Source organism: Microtus pennsylvanicus, chromosome X (genome assembly GCF_037038515.1).
Source record: "Microtus pennsylvanicus isolate mMicPen1 chromosome X, mMicPen1.hap1, whole genome shotgun sequence".
NCBI classification, from domain to species: domain Eukaryota; kingdom Metazoa; phylum Chordata; class Mammalia; order Rodentia; family Cricetidae; genus Microtus; species Microtus pennsylvanicus.
Window position 1 is genome coordinate 94114937 of NC_134601.1, and position 23793 is coordinate 94138729.

Consider the following 23793-nt stretch of genomic DNA (forward strand, 5'->3'; position numbering starts at 1 on the left):
TTCTCATCAGTAATGGGGTGATACCATCCCTGCCTCCCAGGGCTGTTGTGACAGTCAGGTAAGGTCACGCATGCAGATGTGTGGCTCAAAACCTGGCATTTGTTTCGCGTGTGTTGGTTCCGTTGTTGTCATAAAGCACCACGGACATTTATCTACATCCCCTACATTTTATCTCAGTGACAAACATAATATCACACAAAGGGTCTTCCCTTTTGAAATCTCAATATATTGTCTCCTTTATTTTTTTCTTTTTGTACTTTAGAATTTTGTAAAAAAAATACTTCAAATATTATGAAACTAGGTCAGAATTCCCCAATTTAGACCTTTCAAAACTGCGTTGCAACCTCAGGGTAGGGTTGGCTATGAGCGGTGTGTGTTGCTACTGAGCTATACGATCACACCTATGTGCTACAGGAAGGTACTCTGTCTTCTGTCACCAGCAGTGTGGTCTGAGATGAGCTGTTTAATCTTCTAGACTTCTGCTTTCTCACCTCTAAGTTGGATAGCATCATTACATTTACCATTACCAGTGGGCTTACCGCAAGTATTTCATGAGATAATGCAGGCAAGAAGAAACTCAGATGGGCATCTGATCAGCTCTTGATAAGTGTTAGCTGTTGTCTTTATATCGTGTTCTTCCATGTTTTGCTCAGCACTGGAAATGGCTGTTTTGTTTAGTGCTCAATGACAGCACATAACAGTAGAGTGAGCACCGGGCTGTGAGGCACGAGATTTGGAGAGGTACTGCCGCCCCACTTCTCCCTCACCCTCCCTTGGCCTTGTCTACTCTCTGGGCTCTGTTTGCCTTATCTCAAAGTCAAGGGACATGGATTGGATGACTGGTCCTCATCAGGTCTCTGCCACTTCTGAGGTTCTGTGATTCATTTACACGCCCATCCAACACATTCAATTTCCTCTGTGAGCTACAGCCAGGCTTGTTGTCATAGAAAGGCAGTAAGCACACCCCCACTGTCCTCACGGTTCCCTGAGCTAAGTGGCTTATCTAAAGACCATTTAAAGAGAGTGAGCAATAACTTTTGGAAATGGCTTGCTATGCTTGGATGGTTGACTGAATTCAATTTAAAAGAACAGACAGTTTAATTTATTGAAATAACCAGGGCTTTATTCTCTCTAAGATACCAAATCATCACGTTAGCTGAATTCTTTTCAGCCACGTGTTTGGGTGCCACTCGAACCCGGCATTTTCCATTTTGTTGCCTGGCTTGTATGAAGTTAGAGGGGCCTGAAGTCCAACACTCCCTGCTTTATCGGGACAATGAATAATCACCGACTTACAATTAATGAGCCCCTCCTATTTTGAAGGTACCAATGATCAGTTGTGTAAGATGCTGGATAATTAGAGCTGCACATAATTATAAATGCCTCCTTTTGCAGACAAATCACCCTTTGAGAATACAGTCTCTATTTGGGGGCTGGAATTCTGTATGCATGGAGAGCGTTTGTTTGGATCAAAATCATGGGCTCCTTGGAAGCCTGGTAACCTCAGTTGTCCAGACTCACTAACATCCCCCCAACCATGCAGCTCCTCTCTTTGCCTTGTAACAGCTTGTTTTGCTTGTTTTAAAGATTGTTTTAACAGCGCTCTATTATTAACCTAACAGCAGCTCTGTGGGAACAATAAGGGAGAAGTACAAAAGGAAGCCAAAGGCTTCAGGCTTTATTTAAGCAGCTGTAATTTCTCCGGACAATAAAAAAACGGCTGTTAAGGTTTCTAATGAGCATCTGTAAGGCCTTAATAAAATGAAAATTGTAAAACGTTAAAACAAGAAAGCATTTTCTCCTGGCTTAACATCTCATCGCTTCCGCCCGCCTCCCTTTCCTTTGAGAAGACAACACTTGCCTTTCCCAAGGGGCAGATGTTCCAGAAACCCTTTGCCACATCTGAAAACTAAAGAGGGGTTCGGGGGGGCAGGGGAGGGAAGCAAGGAAGCTCCATTATAAAATGTGAAGCTGCCTATGCCCCTTGGTTGACGCATGCTCCCTCGGAGGACACTGGTTTCCTTCATTACTGAGCCGGGCAGGTGTGGTGGCGCAGGCCTGTGTATCTAGCTCTTGGGAAGCTGAAGCAGGAGGGTCATGATTTTGGGGCCAGCCTGGGCAATACAGTGAGACCCTCTCTCAAAAGCTAAAACACACCATTGGGTTTTTGATGTGGATTAAATGAGACAATAATGACACTAAGAGCACCACCCAGTGCACAGCAGACAGCAGTCACGATAGTATAATACAAAGGCCCTCAGAGTGCACGGGGAGGTGCACTTACGTTTATAAAGCTGACGTTGAGTTCCTTGGCCGTGTATCCTCTCTGAAGATTGCGTCGGGCATACACATCATAGTCACGGACAATTCTGGTGATGATGTCTGATGTTGAGATGCCTTCTGTTCTTTGTGTTGGAACAAACATGCCTGTCCAAGTAAGAATAAAAAGATAAAGGGAAGATCACCTCATTCAGCCTCGTTCCTTTAATGATCCTTTTTTGCTGGATACAATTGGAGTTTCTGGGTAGCCAGAGAAGCCTTCTTTTCTGGCCCCAGCTGAGTCTTCCAGTCTCAATACCACATACTTCCTTTACCATGGCACTGCTTGGTCATCATCCCAGGCTTGGTCCAGGAGACACCATCCACTCACCCGGCTCCTGACATTTGCTCTCGCTCAGCTCTTCCTTTCTGTCCTTGGCACCCATTTCCCACCCCCACCATCCACAAGAGTTCTTCCTCACCCTCGGCAGTTCACCTTCAAGGCTGTACGTCCGTGACGTCTTTGCTGAAATCAACAAGAGTACTCCCAGCATTTGGAAGACAACGGTATCTTGAGTGACCAAAACCGAATGTCTAATGCCTGTCTCTATATAGACATGGACATTTGTTTGTGTGTTCTTTGTATTTTTTTTTAATTTTTTGCTTCTTTAAATCAAAACAGCAATGGACATTTTGAATGCAGTTTTGTCTTAATTGCCTTCGCATGGCCAGTGCCCAGAGCAGTCCACAGGAAGAGGCTCAGCAAATGCAGAGCGAAGGAATAGTAACAACTGAGTCAATGAATGAGTCAGATCCCAGCAAAGCTTCTTCCTTCTGGAAGTCTGCCTCACTCTGCCTCACGTTATCCCCGCAGGAAAAGAAGGAGTCTTTGTAGTCTCTGCCTAAGGACGTATGTATGACATGCTAGATGATCTTATCTCCTTTAAGAATAGCCTACTTGGCAGGGCGGTAGTGGTGCACGCCAGCACTTGGGAGGCAGAAGTAGGCGGATCTCTGTGAGTTTGAGGCCAGCCTGGTCTACAAGAGCTAGTTCCAGGACAGGAACCAAAGCCACAGAGAAACCCTGTCTCGAAAAACCAAAAAAAAGAAAAGAAAAGAAAAAAAAAGAATAGCCTACTCTTCATGGTGGTTTCACCACCCAAGACCCTGTCATCTGGAATATGTGGGAAAGAGTAGAAACAAACAAGCCCAAGGCTGCCAAGTTCTAATGGCTCCAAACACAGTAAGAACTGGATTCATGCTCAAAATTCTGTTGTCAACCAAAATCTTGTGTTGGCAATTGAGATCTTTCTAGTCCATATCAAGGGTTCTCAGTTTACAGCAAGTCACTTAAACCTCTGAAGGCAAGCCACTTGGCCTTAGTTTCCCTCACCTAAGAAGTTAGCTAGACAAGGTGATCCGGGCTCATCTGGGCCACTTTTCTTCCCCACTGTCCGATTTCACTCAATGTACAACAACAAACCTGTTCCTCAAATGCTTCCCTAATTCAACCACTTTTCTCCATCTTTAGTCAAACCAAACCACTTACTCAAAGATTACATCAAGAGCCTTGAAATCAATCCTTAGTCATGCCACTGTGTGTGTGTGTGTGTGAGTGACTGTACACGCGCATGTGTGTGTGTACATGCATGCAAGCCATGAATGCAGGTACCCAGGAAGGCTAAATGATTCCTGGAACTGTCATTACAAGCAGTTGTGAGCTGACTGGCGTGGATGGTAGGAACTGAACCCAGGTCCTTTGCAAGAGCGATATGCACTCTTAACCACTGAACCATCTCTCCAGCTCATGGGATGCCATTTTTGTCCACTTAAACACACACAGCCAACAAACACAGAGTCATCCTTCTAAATGCATGTTGCATGCCTGCCCATTCCTCTTCCTTGGCTGGCTACCATGTTTAGAATAAAGCCTTTAACTTGGTTCTGCCACAGCTTACACAGTCCCTTCCTGTGCTTCCTCCTCGTCTTAGTCTCATCTCCCAGCCCCTCTCCTCTTTACTCCCTCAGTCAAGGCTCCTGCACTCTACCAAGGAATGGGATTGTTTTGCTTATAGGCTGTGGCATTTGGAATGTAACTGGCCCCCATAAGCTCATAGGGAGTGGCACTATTAGGATATATGCCTAGGTGTGGAGTAGGTGTAGCCTTGTGGGAGGAAATGTGTCACAGTGGGCTTTGAGAACTCCTTTGTCAAGGTCTACTCTGGGTGGAGCACAGTTCACTTCCTGTTGCCTGCAGATCAAGATGTAGAACTCTGTCTTCTCCAGCACCATGTCTGTGTGCATGCCGCCACGTTTCCTTCCACGATGATAATGGACTAAAACCTCTGAAAATGTAAGCCACCTCAATTAAATGTTTTCCTTTATAAGAGTTGCCATGGTTGTGGTGTCTCTTCACTGCAATAGAAACCCTAACTGTGAAAAGTCTATGAAGCCGGGCCTGTTTCTAGCGACACCAAACTTCTTCAGTGTCCTAAAACTATCAGCTCTCCTCTTCTCTGTCTGTCACAGTCTCTGTCTGCTTAACTTAGTCACCGACTGGGCTTCAGGTTTAGTGTCGAGGAAATTACGTCTCAAGTCTCAAAGCAGATCTTCCTGTTTGTCAGCCCCGCTGCTCTTTTCCCTCAAATATTGCAAGGGCTTTGAGAAAACACCTCCCTTAGCAACTGTCTTTCTTGCCTTGGGTCTGTAGGAGGGACAGGACCACACCCTTCTTGCTTTCCTGGGTAGTCTCGTACCAGGTGACCAGCGGGCACTATTAGACTATGTTGCTCAATGAGTGACAAGATGAAGATGCTGAGCATCCTTCCAAAGCCAATCCTCTCTGAGTGCGTCTGGCTGGCTGCCCCACAGGGTCCCTTTGGGACCTTTAAAAACATGTCATCTGCACACTCACAGCATTGACAGCAGAGTGATACTGCTGCTCTTGGAGACAGAGCATCGGACTCTGGCCCAGGGCTCAGAGGACAGAGTTGGAGTTGGCCACTAGGCCTGAAACTTCTCTGATCATTTTCTAGAAGAGTGAAACCAAATGCATGAAATGGAAGGTAGAAAGCGCAAACATATAGCCACAGGGAGGCAAAGAGAACTCCCACTCAACCAAGTATGGGAGCAGGGCTTTGGCAGGTGGTGGCTCCCTGTGTGACCCCTGAGTCAGCAGGTCTGGGACAGACAGCATCCTCACCTGAATTTGAACAGTTGGAGACTGTCTGCGGAAAACCTATCCTGTCTTTCTTCAGGACTGATGAAATGTGAAGGTTCTTTAGCTACTAATTGATTTTAGCAAGTCACTTAGACACCAGGGATACGATCTTGCCCTGTCTGAAGTCAGAGACTTGGGTCTTTACGACTGAGTAACGAGAGCAGATTTGGAGCTGGGGGGATTTGCTTTGGCTGCTTGAGAGGTAGGGCTCTGAAAGAAGCCAAGCCCTCTGCTGACATAATGAGGCACCCAGCTTCCTCCAAATCCTAATTATTGCTCTGCTAAAAATATTCAGTAATGAGCATGATCAGAGAACCGTTTTTATCATGCTTTTCAGAACTGCAGCGTTTGGTTATGGAGGCTATTTTAAGAAGCAGCAAAGCACATGTTAATAAAGCAACTTTCAACAGTAGTAGGCACTATCGGAATGACAATGAGTAACGTGGGCCTCACAGTCTATTTCGTCTCGGCGCCATCTTCCTGTCCAGCTTTGCTAGAGGATTCTGACGCTCGGCTCTGACAAACAGAGCCCAATGTTGTACTGCTTAATTTATACCCATGATGTCTCTGGCTTCTTTTAAAGTGATTTTTGACTTTCCAAATAGACTGCAGAGTAGAGAAGCTGCATGTGGGTGCTCAGATAATTTCTGAGATGCTCTCTTCCGCAGTGGCTACTCTATGGCCATTCTCTATGCATATCCCAACTAGATCTTCCTCCCAGTGAGGAGCCAGTAGAGGAGATTCGGGGACCACAAGGAAGGAGCTCTGTGCAAACGAAGTCACATACCCTTACTTAGTCTCAGGCCCGCACTTCCAAGGAAACAAAATGCCACCTAACTCTTCATTTCAGAAAGTGAACTGTGAAGGGTCACATGGGCAAGCTACCCATGTTCCATTGCATGGCCCCATGAGCAGCACCAACTGGACACAGTGGATTACAGTTTTTAAACAGGAAGAGGACACGAAGGTAGAAGATGAGAGTATTGGGGGCCTTAGAAGGCTGTGGAGAGTATTTGGCTTGGCCATGATCAAGATACATAGGATACATGTATGAAACTCTCAAGGAATAAATTTAAGAAAGCAAATGTTTTAGAAAGAGATACACAATACACAAAAGAAGAATATAGAAAACTAACTCCTAAAAAAGAGGCCCACACTCCTTTGCTCTTGAATTTGGGTTAGCCTCAGTGACTTGCTTATACTTAAAAGGTTATATAGATGATGGCCACAGGAAGCCTTATAGAAACGTTAAATTTGCTTGCTCTCTAGACAGTCGCTCCCAGCCTTCATGAAGCTCAAGTAACATGGAGACAATGTGTTTGTGCCCCAGTGACAACCAGAGCTGAGCTCCTGGCTTACAGTTAGGGGACAGCTCCTTCTTTCAGCATCTAGCTTGAAAGAGTCAAGCAAAAAGTTTTCAGCCTATGGTAGAGGTGGTAGAGGGTTTGCCCAGTGTATGGGAAGCTCTAGGCTTAATCCCCTGTACCACATTTTATAAAAACAACAAGCATGGTGGCCCATGCCTTTAATCTCAGCTCTTGGGAAGCAGGAACAGGCCAGCTCTGGGAGTTCTAGGCCAGCCAAATGTACATAGTGGTTTCTAGGCCAGCCGGAGCTACAGAGTAAGAGTTTGTTCCAAAAAAAAAGATAAAGATAAAAGAAGCATGCAGCCAAGGCTCCTGTTAAGACCCTGCCCCACAAGAATCATGAACAAAACTAGTGTTCTGAAATCACTATCGCCGGGTGTGGTGATGCACAACTTTAATCCCAGAACTCAGGAGGCAGAGGCAGGTGGATTTCTGTGAGTTCAAGGCCACCCTGGCCTACAGAGCTAGTTCCAGGACAGCCAGGGCTATTACATAGAGAAAACCTGTCTCAAAAAAACAATATCTATATATATCTATCTGTCTATCTATCTATCTATCTATCTATCTATCTATCTATCTATCTATCTATCTATCTATCTATTAAAATCACTACCTTGGGAGTCATTTTGCTGTTATTCCTCCTTTACTGAGACCACTCACCCGGGAAGGAAACTACTACCAGATGCTGAGGAGCTCTTGAACAGCAATGCAGTTAACCATGGGGGTCTCTTAGCTGATCCCAATCCCTGGTCTATGTGTCTGCTGCTGTTTTTAAGGAAGAGTTGTCGTGCAGCTCAGACCTTAAGAAGGTATTTGTCCCCCATGCCCTGACCCATCATGATGGGACTCATGCACCGAGCAGGTTTTCTCTCCCTCCCCTCTGCCAGCTCTTTCTCAGCTTCTCTGCAGCTTTCCAAGTTGGAAGTGCACGAGATCTCTTCTCTTTGAACTCCTTGCTAGCAAGGTTGCGACTGAAAGATGGCAGGCCCCCAGTTCTTACCAAGTTCTCCTGAGTTCTGAGAGAGTCCTTGCAAAGAGGATGGTACAGACCTGGCTGCTCCGGTGACAGCGGCTGTCCCAACACTCTGCATATACACGTTGTAGGCCCAGAGCAGCTGTTGTCTTAGGCTTGCCTGCGTGCTGTAGTGGACAGGAAAATGGCTCACCTGCTTCCTTTATATGCTTATAAACATCGTCAGAGCCAGCAGAGGAATATGGAATGTCATCATGAGCCACAAAGTCAATCTGGTGAAGGAAGACCAACAGGAAATTACCACTGACGTGGATGGGTAGGTTTAGAGATTTGGAAAGGGCTGGTGACTCCTCCCCTCTCCACCCCAATGTGGCCCCAGAACGCTGTCCTCTGGGCATAACAAGCCATGACCGTCTCCATCAGAGCTGCTGTGACAACATCAAGAGCCCCTCAAGGTCAGCCTCACAGAAGCAGTCCCTGTCATCTGAGTTGACCCCAACTTACATCTGGACTTCCTCTCCAAGCCGTCCTGTTGTCAGGTGGGCTGCCCTCTTGGGGTGACTAATTTTTTTTATCAATTCAACAAGATCTAGTCTCACCCTGGAAACATCTCTGAGCATGTCTGTGGGGGGATTCTTGGTTAGGTTAACTGAGGGGCAAGACCAACCCTGAACGTGGGTGGCACCATTCTCTGGCCTTGGCTCCTGAACCAAATGAAAAGGAGAAAGTGGGCTGAACCCAAGCTTTCACTGCTCTCTGCTTCCTGACTCTGGATGCAGTGTGGCCAGCTGCTTCCTGCTTCCTGCTTCCACACATCCATCCATTGTCATGAGGAACTGCATCCCCTGGACTTTACAAAATAAATCCTTCCTTTCTCCCTCCCTGCTTCCCTTCCTCCCTTTCTTCTTTGCTCTGCTGAGGTACTTTGTGGCAACAATGGGACAAGTAACTCATATGCATTCTTGAACAATTTTCCTCTAGTCCTCATGTCTGTTTCCTACCTCACCAAGTAAACATTCTCTGCCCAGATTTTAAAGCTGTTAACTGTGGGCCTTTAGTCCACCTCAAGAAGCAGTTTTGATTAATACTTTAATTTTCTAAGGTATCATTCCTACCTAGCACTTACAAGTTATAAAACCCATAAATGGGAAGGAGGAAGTTAGTTAGGATTCCTCGGTCTCAATACCGGCAGGGGCTAAGTAAACTTTTGGGTGTGTGTGTACAGGTGTCCTGTACATTGGTAGATGCCGAGCAGCATTTCATACCTCCACCCACTAGAGGTCAGTGGCACTCCCTAGCAATGACAACCGAAATACTTCCAGACAATACCCTTTGGGGTGCAAATTCAAAGAAGAATTTCTGTATTAAATGATATGTAACAGTGCTTAAAAATAGAAACCCATGCATGGCAAGCACTCAATATCTATTTTATTACCCTTGTTGTTACTAATTCTCTCTCCATACTCAAGCTTACTTCCCCCTCTTCAGTGCATATTAATAACAACTCAGGGTAGCCATGACACCGAACCCACTTCATATAATAACAAAGTCCTCTGCATAGTGCTGGGTATATGGTAAATAATAAATGACATTCAGCATGGTCATTATTAATATCCTCTAAAATGCCTGTCATATACTGAATATACAATATATGCTAAGTAAAAAAAGTATGATTGCTGGTAGTAAACCATATTGTAGTTTTTCCTCCTTTCTTTTCATTCTCACCAGGAAATTGTCTCCTCTGCTATTACCCATGCACATTTATCAGTGTTCTCTATTCTCTTCTGCATTGCAAATTTAAAAATAGAAAAGAAAATTCTTAGAACAGCTTAATCTTATTTTTTTTTGTACTGCTTATAAAAGGAAAGAATAGCTCCTAGTGTGGGGCTGGGAGGGAGATACAAAGAACATAATTTGATGCAGATCAAAAGAATGTCTCATGTTTTCAACTAATAAAATTCTTATGTCAGTAGGAACCTCAGAGTCACAAAATCATTGCTATACAGTTCTTTCCTTAAAGCCTCACCCCTGACCTCCCAGGTAAGATGTGTGTACATTTGTTCCATGCCTAAGGATGCCCGTAAGTGTGAGTACCAACAATGATGCTGTTGATGGTAGTAACAATGGCATCCTTGGAGCGCCTGCCATGGACAGCCAGCTTTCCAAGTATTTTACTTGGATTTTTTTTCATTAGCTCCTTCAAATGGTACCACAAGGAGGACAGAAGTCTCATGCAGTTCTGCAGATGAAGTGGCAGAGTCCAGAGTGGCTAAGAATCTTGCTCATGGTTCTTTAGAGAAAGAGGGAGGCAGTATTGGACCTGGCTAGCCTGGCTCTAATACCTGCACCCAAGGCAAGGAAAAGATGGCAATCCTTAGCTCCGGACAAAAGAGAAGTGTTACATCAAGTGACGCCACATGTCAGCTCCTAAAGCTTCCCCTTTCAGAAACTGGGAGAGTCTCCAGGTTTCCTGCAGGCTCAGTTACAGAGCCAGAGCCCCTAATCTGGCTCCTGGAAGAACATGGAAGGAAGAGCGGTACCTTGTGTTTTTCCAGGAACTCTGGCGTGAGAGTCCATGGTGCGTCTCTGATGACTTCGTCCACGTAGCGGCAGTGTCTCAGGGCTTCGTATCTTTCTGCCTCATTCATCACAGTAAAACCTTTGAACTTGTGAGTAAGGTCATCACTGCAGACTGAAACAGGCAAAGGTATTAAATGCTGTTGCCACCCACCCTGTGGTCGTTCTGGTTTCTTAGGCAAAACAAATGGACTGTGCTTTCACTAGGTGCCTAACATCAGTGAACTTGGGCTGTTTTCGCTTTGTTGTTATAGGAACAAAGGATTATGAGAGGAAAGCAAACCTAAATCCACTAGGAATTCGGAGTTTCGTTTTACTGCTAATTATAGCTGCATTCTCTTCTGAGGCCTTTATCAAAATTATTCTGTACGCTATCTAATGTGACTTTACTATCTTTTCCTCCTCCTAGCTCACCCTTTGGTGAATGTTATTATTCAGAAATGAAAGGGCCATGAGGAACCAGATGAAGAGACAACAGAAAGAGAGAAGAGGAGCCAAGAAGCCTGCATCAAGGCTGGACCAATCAATTTCAATTCCAATTCTTTCACAAAATTATTGTACTTAGTAACCCAGTTAGGACAGGGACACACACACACACACACACACACACACACACACACACACACACACAGGAGGGAGGGAGGGAGGGAGGGAGGCAAAGGGAGAGAGAGAGAGGTCCCTGGATAGAGATCCAGTCACTCCACATTAAGCTACACAACAGAGAGGTGAAAATTATACACTAGAAGATCTGATCTAACAGAGTTCAGCCTTCCCATAACTTCCCGTCCTTCCCGGATATAAAGCCCTTAAATGGAAATAGTCATTTCCTTTACCTTCAGCCTTAGAAAGGAGTGAGGTTTTTTTATCTTTTGAAGCTTTATTAAAAATGTTTTAGGCCAAGAGGTGGTAGTGCACGCCTTTAATCCCAGCTCTTGGGAGGTAGAGGCAGGTGGATCTCTATGAGTTAGAGGCCAGCTCGGTATACAAAATGACTTCCGGAACAGCCAGATTTACACACAGAGAAACTCTGTCTCAAAAAAAAAATTATTTTAAAATGAACAAAACAAAAATCATACTTACTCGCCTACATTTTGGTTAGCTAAGTCAGATTTCCTAATGTTCCCTGTGTACCAGGAAGAAAGGTCACAACAAGTACAGGTCCTGCTGAGCATCTTGCTGAAACTGGTCAGAGTTGCCCTCACAGCTTCTTGTAATGAAATTTTCCCACCCTTTGTAGTATTATGTACACATAGTAAACTCTCTGATCTTAAGGGTTAAGGTGACATTTACAGACAAAAGTACTTTTTTTTTTAAAAATGTGTAGCCCAGGCTGGCCTCGAACTCGTGATCCTCCTGCCTCTGCCTCCTTCAGCAAATCCTACCGGCGTGCGCCACCACAACCGGCCAAAAGTACTTTTTTTTTCTGGAACTAAATCTGTTCTGTCCCCTGAACCAAATCTGGCCACAGAGTAGTAGCTACCTGCCATGCTCGGCATCCAGAAAACTTGCCTTTATAGCTCCTTCGCACATCTAATGTCCAAGTTATCATTTCTGGAAATATTCCTCTGACCCTGGTGCTCTCGATCAAAGGATGCAAAGTTTCAGTTAGACTGGAGGAACACATTTTAGGGATCTCATGCATTGCAAGGTGACCACTTGATAATAAAGTGTGGTCTACTTTAAGATTGCTAAAACAGATTCTAGACACCCTCACAACATCAACAAAAAAAGCGAGACAGGTAAGGTGATGGATATGTTATCATATGGATATAATTGCTATATAATTACCTTGATTTCTATCATGTACATATAGATCAAAACATCAAATTGCACCTAATAAATATACACAATTATTATGTCAATAACAGTCATGTCTCTTAATAACAAGGGCAAGTTCTGAGAAGTGCATTGCTAGTTGATTTCACGGCTGTGCAAACACTGATGCATGCATTTATACAAACTTAGATGGTACAGATCAATAACTAGATTCTGCCTTTTGATGCAACCAAGAGACACAGTAAATACAAGATGCACAGGGCTGCCCATGTAAGACTGAAGAATGATTTACAGTAAGCTATTTAAACAAGTAGGTATACTCTAAATTAACAATAGAAAATAGAGTCTAGCCAGGGTTTGGCGGTATATACCTACAATCCCAGGACCAGGGAGGCTGAGGCAGGAGGATCATGAATTTAAGGCCAGCCTGGGATACAGAACAAAACCCTGTCTCAAACACAAATAGTTGTTTTATACAGTGTATAGACTTTATTTTTTTAGGTGGGAACTCAATGTGTAGCTCAGGCTGACTTTTACCTTGAGGTCCTCTTGCCTCAATCTTCAAGGTTTGGGGATTATAGGTGTACATCACCATGGCCAGTGTGGCTGTTTCAGCTTCTGATGAATAGTGCCTGGCCATAGTAGGTTCTTAACAAAGATTTCTTGAGTACATTAACGGTGTCTGATGCATAAAGATGCTCAATAAATAAATTTTTATCAGCAGGTACACTTTAACAACACATATGCACATGAGACTAATGAATCTAGAGGTATACACACAAAAAAGCTACATAGCTCCTATATGTTCATATCCTCTGTAAATACTTCCTGAGATGCTTTCTGTTGTAGCAGTTTAAGTGATCAAAACATCGCTGCATGGAGCTTATTAAATAGAATGGTGTCTGAGTCAGCCCTCTGGAGGCAGAGGCAGGAGGATCTCTATGAGTTCCAGGCCAGCCTGGTCTACATAGTGGGCCCTAGTTCAGCTTGGGCTACATCCCGAGACCCTGTCTCAAAAGATAAAAATACCGGTGTGATCACTTACTTATCTCCCATTAATTCACAATGACCCTTTGACTCTGAAAGCCATTTCTCTCTGTTTTGAAGATCTCAGAGGAGTCAATGTCAGCTGACCAAAACCACTTTGTTTTGGTCACTTACAGAGGGCCAACATCAAAGCCATGGTGCAGTCTTTAAGACTGTACAGCTGAGTGTGCCCCAGAGGAAGTAAAGTAGAAGCAGTTAGCAGGGGTGTTGCCTATGGGCCAACATTGCTCCCTTTGTCAGTGTGTGGGATTTTACAGTCCTTTCAATCAAATGGGAAAACAATTTGCTTTTTTTTTTTTCGAGACAGGGTTTCTCTGTGGTTTTGGAGCCTGTCCTGGAACTAGCTCTTGTAGACCAGTCTGGTCTTGAACTCACAGAGATCCACCTGCCTCTGCCTCCCGAGTGCTGGGATTAAAGGCATGCGCCACCAAACAATTTGCTTGTTATCAGTGTTTTAGGGATGTTCTATCGGGAATTCACCAAGGCCAGCTGGCCTGCGTCCGCAAAAGCATGGGATAAAACCGGACTTGCTGAACATAGCGGACATTGAGGACTACTGAGAACTCAAGAACAATGGCAATGGGTTTTTGATCCTACTGCATGTACTGGCTTTGGGGGAGCCTAGGCAGTTTGGATGCTCACCTTACTAAACCTGGATGGAGGTGGGCGGTCCTTGGACTTCCCGCAGGGCAGGGAACCCTGATTGCTCTTAGAGCTGATGAGGGAAAGGGACTTGATCGGGGGAGGGGGAGGGAAATGGGAGGCGGTGGCGGGGAGGAGGCAGAAATCCTTAATAAATAAATAAATTTAATAAAAAAAGTCACCCTGGAGTGAAAACCAGTCTATAATGGCTATGTCTGTTGTAGCATATTGCCACAGCTACATGTATCATGGAATGTTCTTTAGCTGGCCAGCGTAACCTAGAGGCAGCACTTCTTTACATGGTTAAATAAATCTAATGAGTATTTTTAAAAGATTCTCTCTCTCTCTCTCTCTCTCTCTCTCTCTCTCTCTCTCTGTGCACGCACGTGCTCCTCGGGGGGTCTTAATTCCGTGGGTCTCTGGTGAGATCCACTCAGCTTGTCTTTGACAAGCTTCATACAGGATTCTGATCCTTTATAACACGTGCAAGTCCCCTGAGGCATAATAGGAACAACTTGAGCGAAGAGAACAGCTTGCCTCTAAAGGGTCCACGCGCTCAGAGGCAGTAGAGGGTGTGTGTGTGGGGGGGCAGGTAGCAGGGCCATAATTACTATGCATTGACTCACTGATTGTGTCAGCTTTTGATTCCATACATAGGAACCATATATGGGCCACACTATTCTATTTACAAGTAGACCTAGGAGTTTTTCAATATTCTCCCAGAACTTTATTAAGATACTAACTCCATCAGGAATCATGCTGAGTAGAAATGGACTTCAGATCTGTCAGTTTTATCTTTCAGAGAGCCCAAAACTAGGTCTGGCACAGATCCCCCCTTTTTGAACTGCACCTGAGCAGTTTCATATGACTTCTACACGCCCACGATAATGGCCTCCCGATAGAGCGCAAAGAAAACAAACATCCTGTTTGTGGCAACACATAGCTTCTCTCACACTCGGGAGTGACCTCAAGAAGCAGCTGAGCGCGCCAACCCCGTATTGTCTAAACACTAATTATGCCCAAAGCAGCATTGTTGTCCTTGAGCCTTGGCAAATGTACTCTGACAACCAGATGGAGGACTCCAAGCGGTGGGATCCCATGGATGAATTCATGGCACTCTCTGGAAGCTCGGCTGCCGCTAACCTAGCCCGGCAGCTCACTGTGCTCCCAGTGAAGCACCCTGCAGGAGAAAAAAATAGCATAGGACTTGGATTTGGAACCCCCAAAGACTCGGATTCTAATCCCGGCTCTGCTCCTCTCCCACAGGGAAAGTTCTTCTAATAGTCTGGTCTTTGGAATAGGGTGAAATTTTGAGAACTCAGTTTGATGATCCACATGAACGAAGAGTGATGCTTGAAAATATTAGCCATTTATTAATAATAGTAGTAATATAGGGCCATTAGGAGAACTATTCCTTTCGTCTTTGTGCTGTCTTTCCCTTACCCTAACTCCAATTGCTTGTCTGGGTTCTGGCTACAAACCCCATGGCAAAGTGCTAATGATCAGGATGCTGGAGGACATTGGCTTCCTGGCTACAGCTCCTTGGCGGACTTGTATAGGGGAGAAGGTAACAGAAGAGAAGGTTCCTTCAAGCAGTGAGCAAAAGGTCAAATGTCTATGGAAACCACAAGAAGCAGGGCTAGTGGCAAAACCTAGAGAGATGTGGGATGAATGTCTCTAGTAATCAGTGTTCACATCTGGGTGCAGGCTTTAGGTTCTTCCCTTTGCTTGAGGGAGAGGCTGGTGTTTGGTGAGACTTACCCTTTAAAAAAATGTTCAGGCTTGACTCTGTGGATAAGAGAGCACTGGTTGTTCTACCAGAGGACCCAGGTTCAATTCCCAGCAGCCACATGGCAGCTTACAACCACCTGCAACTCTAGTTCCAGGGGATTTGACACCCTCACATAGATATACATGCAAGCAAAACACCAATGCATAGAAAATAAAAATAAATAAATAAATAAAAAAGAAAAATGTTTAGGCCTAAAGAAATCTTATTTGCTGCAAAATTTTAATTTATTGAGCTACACCTTAATGTTAAAAATGGATTAAACAGTACTTTGTAAGTAGATATTCTCAGTTTATTAAAATGCTGCCAACATGGTAAGATTGTACAGAAAAATTTTTCCAAACTTTACTGGTTGTGTGCTTAAAATTATACATGCAAGTATTGTAATCGTAATGAAAATATGGAAGTGTCTGTTACTCAAGCTGAAAAGTAAACCTCAGCATTTCTAGCTTCTGGTCCTTTGGAGACCAGTGAAGTGGCTCAGCAGCTAAAAGCAGTTGAGGCCACGCCTGACAATCTGAGTTCAATTCCTGAGACCTCTATGGTAGAAGGCGAGAACCATCTCCTGCAAGTGATCCTCTGACCTCCACACATGTGCCATGGTGCACACATGTCCACATGGGTATGCATGCACAGACACACACACAATAAATAAATAATTTCTGCTGAACACCAAAGACTGCCACCAAGAAGTTGTCCATGTACTTGGACAAACACAGTGGTTTTGTGAATGAAACCTTAGCTTAGTATCACCGGGAAGGAAACAGCAGATGTAATTAGTAGGACCCACCCTTGCAGTTTGCCACAAGCCTCTTTATTTGTTCACACATAAACTTGAGAGTCCCCCATTCAACCAATGATACCGAATAGCTTTTCTTGCAGTGTCCTAACTTCCCTCGGGCTAGAGCAGTCTGCTGTTAAGTTAGCTTGTGACACTCTGAAAAGGTAATCGAAGACAAAGGACTCCTTGTACCGGGTACACAGAGCCTCAAGGGCCTGCAGAGGTGACCGGGTACTTGAGAACAGGGAGCTTTAAAGGAGCCAATGTCCAGAACATCAACTTCTGGCAGTATAATTTCTTAAAATGAATATGCCAGGGAAAGTCTTTAGATCTGAAACTGCCTTCATCGCAGCTAGGAAAGAGGCTCATGCAAACCTCACTATGGAGCGTTGCAAAGGGAGAGGAGCAACACAGTAGCACAAACCTTAAAGACCTCGCTAACGCTGTGACCCTTTAATACAGTTCCTCATGTTGTGCTGACCCCAACCATACAATTTTTTTTTTTTGCTGTAACTTTGCTACCCTTACAAATCGCAATGTAAATATCTGAGGTACAGGCTATTTGCTGTGCACTCCCTGTGAAAGGGTCCTTCAGCTTGTGAAGGGGTAGCGACCCACAGGTTGAGAACCACTGCTCTAGTGCCTCCTTGTCTTTCCCTCCCACACACATTTCTATTACAGGTGAAAGCTGGTGTTAGGAAGCAAACAGAGTAGAATGGAGAATGATGCAAATTTTGGCCTAACAATTTTGCTTCTGCTTCTCTCATGTATTATCAAAGAACACATGGATCTTGAGGGGCAAAGTCCAGGAATTCAAAAGCAAAAGGAGCACTGGAAAGAAATATTGAATGTGAAAAATAGCTTTTTCAGGTAGTTAACAGTAAGCCTTTTGCCAGCTATTCTCAACACTCATATTGAATCCTAAAAATGGCTTTTCTCTTGTAGTTAAGAGTAAGCACTTTTTCCAGCTATTCACTTCAAAATCACTTTAATAAGCCAGAGCTGTATGGGCTGGATCTCAAAAATATATCTGGGATATTTCCAGAATTGTAAAATTTTTAAGATACACTGGAATAAAGGCTTGGGTATATCTTTATATGCATTACATTATCTTTTACATGCATTATTTTAAAGGAAGATAAAAACCTATTTTATTAATTCCCATCATAAAATATTTCATTTAGAGATAGACTTTACTGAATTTCATCTTCTAAAATGTTTCTTTCCTACCTCCTCATGATAAAAAATAAAGTTACCTACAATTGGTTTTTAGTAATATGCCTCTTTCTCTCTTTAAATAGGTAGGAAACTTTTAATCATGGTACCTAATAAAGATAATTATTTCTGATTTTTATATTTGATTTTATGGAATTATTCCTGAAAGCCAAACATTACAATAACACACACACACACACACACACTGTTTAAAGAATGACTAACATGCCTTTTATTTTACTTTGTTTTGTTTATTTATTTATTTGAGATAGGGTTTCTCTGTGAATCTCTGGCTGTCTTAGAACTCATTCTGTAGACCAGGCTGGCCTCAAACTCAAAGATCCACCTGCCTTTGTCTCCAAAGTGCTGGAATTAAAGGTGTGCACCACTATGCGTAGCTCAGAATAACATGACTTTAAAAAACATATTTCTCACTGGATGGTGGTGGTGGCACACACCTTTAACCTTGGCACTAGGAAGGCAGAGGCAGGTGGAGTTCGAGGTCACCCTCTTCTACAAAGCGAGTTCCAGGATAGCCAGGACTACACAGAGAAACCCTGTTTCTAAAAACCAAAACTGAAAAAAAATTTTTTCGTGTGAGACTCTGTCTCCAAGGTGAGGGAGGGGGGCAAGCAGGATGGAGAGATGGTTTAGCAGTTAAAACCAACTACTGCTCCTGATTCCCAGCATCCTCATCACCTGGCTTACAACCGGGCTTGCAAACACCTGTAACTTCTGCTCTAGGGACATGCAACACCTTTGGCTTCCACAGGTGCCTGCTCTCAGGTGCACACTCCTTTCCCCACCCCCACATATATGTACACATCTTTAAAATAGGAAAATAATTCTTTAAAAAAATCTATATTTCTCCTTGTATAAATACCCTATAATCTTATCTGTGAATTGTATCACACTGCAAAAAATTAAGGATGCTGGTTCATTGTCTTGTTTATAACATTTGTTGATTTTATTATTTTATCTTAAATGATTTTATATAATATATGTTATGACCATTTCTCAGTCTTTTTCATAAGGCTTCCTGGAATGTATTAATATAGTTGAATTAAAAGCCATTATGTTGGTTTCCAGATTTTAGTAAATCTGATAGCAAGGGCTCTGTTGTGGAATATTTGTATATTCTGTGAAGATAAACTGCTGTGATTGGTTTAGTAAAAAGCTGAATGGCCAACAGCTAGGCAGGAAGAGGTTAGGTGGGATTTCTGGGGACAGAGAGGACTCTGGGAAGAAGAGAGGTAGAGAGATGCCAACTCTAAAGAAGTTAAATATATAGTACAGATCAGAGGTAACCAAGCCACGAGGTAAACATAGATTAAAATAGGGGTTAATTAAATTATAAGAGCGAGTTGAGGAAAGGTCTAACCTAGGGCCAAGCTTTCATAATTAATAATCAGTCTCCATGCCATGATTTGTGAGCTGGTGGCCCAAAGAAAAATCTGTCTACAGGACTCATTTTGCCAATTAGATTAGAAGGTATGTTCTGCAAATTCAGTAGGCTAAAATCCCAACCCCAACACTTTGATTTTTTTTAAAAAAATGTTTTAAAAGTAAATACATAAAAAGACATTCTTTCAGCAATTGTTAGATCAGCAATGGTGTAACACAATTACCAATACTTCCATTTCTCTCTCATTTTGCATGTATCTGCTTGAATAAGTTGCTTTCAAGTAAAGACATAAGGGTGATAATTAAGAGCCATTTGATAATTCTTGATAAAACCTATTGTTATAAATTTCCATAGAGGGAAAAGAACAAATGATTCTAAAAGCTTATAACAAATCTCTTTGCAGGTCAGAGCCATTTTCAGTCCATTCTTTGCGACAAACAAATAAGACTGCTTTTGTGACAATAATAATAAAATTGTTTTTGTGAGTTAGGGAAAATACTTCAAGGAGCTGAGTGATATCACTTTAACCAACTCCTTGCATTCCTACCTGGACATTTGTGGGAACCAATATTTCAATACTTAGTACAGTAATGGAAACATAAACAACATTCTTGTTATACTTTGCCTCAGTCTGGCAATAAGTTTTGTTCACCCACAGGTACATCCATAAATAAGAATATCCTATTCATTTTAAGGGCAAAATTGCTGATCAAATGTATCTTTATGCTTAATGATCACTTATGAAAATGCATTCTGTGGTACTTGGTTGTGCTCTGAGATACACACATATTTCTCTTCTAGAGACTATGACAGAGGCAACTAAAGGTTTACAAGCACTGAAGTATCACACTAGGAATATTACAGACAAGAACGAATTTGAGGAGAAAAGGGGAAATTTATAAAATATTCAAAAATTACTTTTTTGTATTCTGTAAATGTATAATGGCACACTTCAAAGTTTTTAGATTCCACTGGAGGCATTTAAGTGATTGAGAAACAACTTTATTTAACCAAATTTCATTGTTTTTAGATATGCAGGTTTTATTGAGTAGCTCAAACTGGCCTGCAACTTGCTACATAGCCCAGGCTAGCCTAAAACTCATGATTCTCCTACCTTAACCTCCCCAGTTCTGGGATTACAGTTATGTACCAGCATATCTGGCTCTGTGTGGAATGTTAAAGAGTTTAAATGTCATCACAACATTGTTCAAAGTATATATATATATATATATATATATATATATATATATATATATATATACATACATACTCTGGTGGACCCACAGGTCACATAGTAAATTGTGACCTACCCATACCAAACCACATCTGAACTCAGATCATCTAAATGACATGAGCCCACATGCTGCAGACGTCTTCCCAGGGCTCCAGTAGCCCAGAAGATTCCAAGTGGCAATACTCTCTCTGGAGACAGGACAAAGGTAAGTGGGGGCAAAATAGTTTCTCCTTTGAGTCCCTTCATATGACTTGCCTATTAGCCATTGCTTTTACCATTGTGTCAAAGAATTCCATCCAATAGTCACATGGTTAGCACCCTTAGCAAAATCTGCAAGTTTTCCCTCTGAAATCACAAGAAAGTAGTTTAATACTTGCATAATATAACATGATATTAGATGCTAGAATGTCCTGGCTGTACGTGTTTTTCCCTCTTGGAGATCTCAAGGTTTATAGTGCCTAGTCCAGTGCAGCACCACAGAAACTGATCCCAGCAGATGGATATGAAATTAAACACAATGAACGGATGTACTGCTTCAAGAGCTACAGAAGCAACGTGCAAGTCTTCACAGTCAAATGCTACATTCTCACCAAAACTGGAATAGCTAAGCCTTCTGGAGGATGAAATGTTAGTCCGCATCAAGCCATGTTTCTCTTTCTATACTCTTCAGAAGTATGTCAGCTCCTTCATTGTGAACCAAGATGCTCTGGATGTATAAATCTCCATTTCCTTATTACACTGCACTTAGTTGTACAAACAGATAGGCCTCTCTTATTAGCATGACGCTGTCCTAAGTGCTACAGGTCACACACTAGTAAAATAGATAACAACTTGTGCTCCACCAATCATCCTAAACCCTTCTAGTTCTCCAAGATTTGAAATCAGAATAATACTGCTTTTTCCTTCATCCTCTAGAAAACTTTAGAAGCATTAATTGGATCATGTCACAAATACCAGTAGAAAGGCATTAATGGAAAATATGAGGTGGCTACCCTTGGCAGTATCATTACTCTCTCTCTCTCTCTCTCTCTCTCTCTCTCTCTCTCTCTCTCTCTCTCTCTCTGTGTGTGTGTGTGTGTGTGTGTGTGTTACAATGGTACACAATCTCATGATGTAATTTCTCCTATAGTTTTAAAGGTCATTTTAAATTTCAAGTAGTGAACAAGTAAGGAGGTATAGGCTGAACTTGAAACATTAACAATGTCAGATTTTATTGATGGACATCTGAAAGGGATATTTTTCAGGAAGCATATTATAAGGAAGGGTCTGGAGAAAAAAAAATGCACTTCTTACCTCCTACCAACAAGTAGCTGTTGGGAAACAGTGTTTTTGCTTGCATAAGTGCCCTTGCATGACCTGAGTGGAAGAGGTCAAATATGCCATCTGCATACACTCTAACAGGCCTGTCAACTGTGGAAGAAAGAGACGGTTAACACAAATGCAGGATAAGGAAGTCCCAGACCTTCCATCAGTACAGTGCTATAAGTTTGCCTACAGAAGACACAATATCCACACGTTATCAGTTTAACATTAGTGCATGAAATTGACTTTTTAAAAATAGACTTTTCTAAAGGTGTCAAAATACAACAAAAAATTAAGAACCCAACACACAGTGTTATCTTCCGAGGAAGATAAACAGAGCACTGGCAGCTCTCTGCACCTCAGATAGACTCTAGATGTCTTGTTGACAATATTTCTGTCCTGCCCAGTCCTGTAGCCATTCAGTCCCAAAGAAACATACAGAGGCTTATATTAATTATAAATTGTTTGGCCAATTAGCTCATGCTTATTATTAACTAGCTCTTATAACTTAAATTAAGCCATAATTCTTATCTATGTTCAGTCATGTGGCTTGTTACCTTTTCTCAGTAAGGCATTCTCATCTTGCTTCCTCTACATCTGGCTGGTGACTGACTCTCTGCCTTTCTTCTTCCCAGAATTCTCCTAGTCTGGTTTCCCTGCCTATACTTCCTGCCTGGTTACTGGCCAATCAGCATTTTATTAAACTAATACAAGTGACAAATCTTTACAGTGTACAAGAGCCTTATCCCACACCAATATCTGAACCAGTGGAGTCTACCTGTTATTGGGAAAACTGAAATTCCCTTTTAGAGTTCTTTATCTTGTCAATTAAAGATTATAGAAATAACTTGGAAGGAGACCTGAGGATAATTTAGAGTTTAGGGGGAAATCCTGTCAGCCACCAGGAAGATGGATGGAGAAGTAGTCATGCATTTTAAGTGGAGAACGGAATAGAAATAGATGATTATTAAGAAAGGAAAAATCACCCTCAAGAATGGAAGTGAAGGGCTGGAGAGATAGCTCAGAGGTTAAGAGCACTGACTGCTCTTCCAGGGGTCCCAAGTCAAGTCTCAGTAACCACATGGTGACTCACAACCACCTATAATGAGATCAGGTGCCTCTTCTAGTGTGTAGGAAAATATTGTATACATAATAAATAAATAAAATATTTTTAAAAAAAGAATGGTAGTGAACTAATGTGCTGAACAGAGACCCCAAAGTATCCAACCATGTAGAATATGGTCTTTTTGAAGTTCCCTCCCCTCTCATTTGTATCTGAGGCTTTATTTCATACAGGCTCTGTCCCTTGGATGATGGCAGTGGCGGGGTAAGAACAGGCTTCTAATTTTTCTCTGCAAACTCTGTTTTTCATGTTAATTTTTTATAGATTTATTTATTTATTATGTATACAACATTCTGCCTTGATGTATGCCCACACACCAGAGGAGGGCGCCAGATCTCAGTACAGATGGTTGTGAGCCACCATGTGGTTTCTGGGAATTGAACTCAGGACCTCTGGAAGAGGAGCCAGTGCTCTTAACCTCTGAGCCATCTCTCCAGCCCTCATGTTAATTTTTTAGATGGGATTTTTCTATGGAAGCTTGGTTGGCTTGGAACTCACTGTGCAGACCAGACTGGCTTTGAACTCACAAAGATGTGTCTCTCTTTTCCTCCTGAGTGCTGGGATAAAGGCAAGTGCCACCACATGCAACCATGTTTATTTGGATATAGCTTTTAAAGTTCCTACACTTTCTCACATATTTGTTGGGAACATCAAGGCCTCAGGAATGGAAGAACTTGAAGAAAGACCTGAGTCCTGTTCTCAAAGACAGTGATGGTTTGGTATCTACTCTGTGCTCAGATTGTTGCTCAGTTTTCTGTCTATTGGTGGCTTAAGTGAGCTGTGATGGGAATGTTTTCATGCCAGAAATAGGCTCATTTCACCTCAGAAGGCAAAATGTGTCCCAGCATTTTGTGGTATAAGAGAAAAGGGGAGTCATCACCCAGACATAGAGGAAACAAGATGAGAATGCCCTACTTAGAAAAGGTACCACACCATGTGGCTAACACAGACAAGAATTATGGGTTAATGTAAGATATAAGAGTTAATAAGAAGCCTGAGCTAAAAGGTCAACCAGTTTATAATTTAAAAAGAGAAGGAGAGAGAAAAGGGGAATGTGGCCCAAAAGAGAAGGCAGTCAATGTA

At 42.6% G+C, this 23793-nt stretch overlaps 1 protein-coding gene across 4 annotated transcripts in view; it reads right to left on the reverse strand.

Moving 5' to 3' along the window:
• Pcyt1b (phosphate cytidylyltransferase 1B, choline) overlaps window positions 1-23793 on the reverse strand; it is a 70830-nt gene that overhangs the window by 15135 nt on the left and 31902 nt on the right. For all 4 annotated transcript variants that reach the window (XM_075958890.1, XM_075958889.1, XM_075958888.1 and 1 more), the window contains exons 3-6: window positions 21579-21695; window positions 10360-10511; window positions 8013-8091; window positions 2285-2427 (exon numbers count right to left, since the gene is read on the reverse strand). In XM_075958890.1, coding sequence (XP_075815005.1) covers window positions 2285-2427; window positions 8013-8091; window positions 10360-10511; window positions 21579-21695 — 491 coding nt within the window. The remainder of the gene's footprint in view (window positions 1-2284; window positions 2428-8012; window positions 8092-10359; window positions 10512-21578; window positions 21696-23793) is intronic.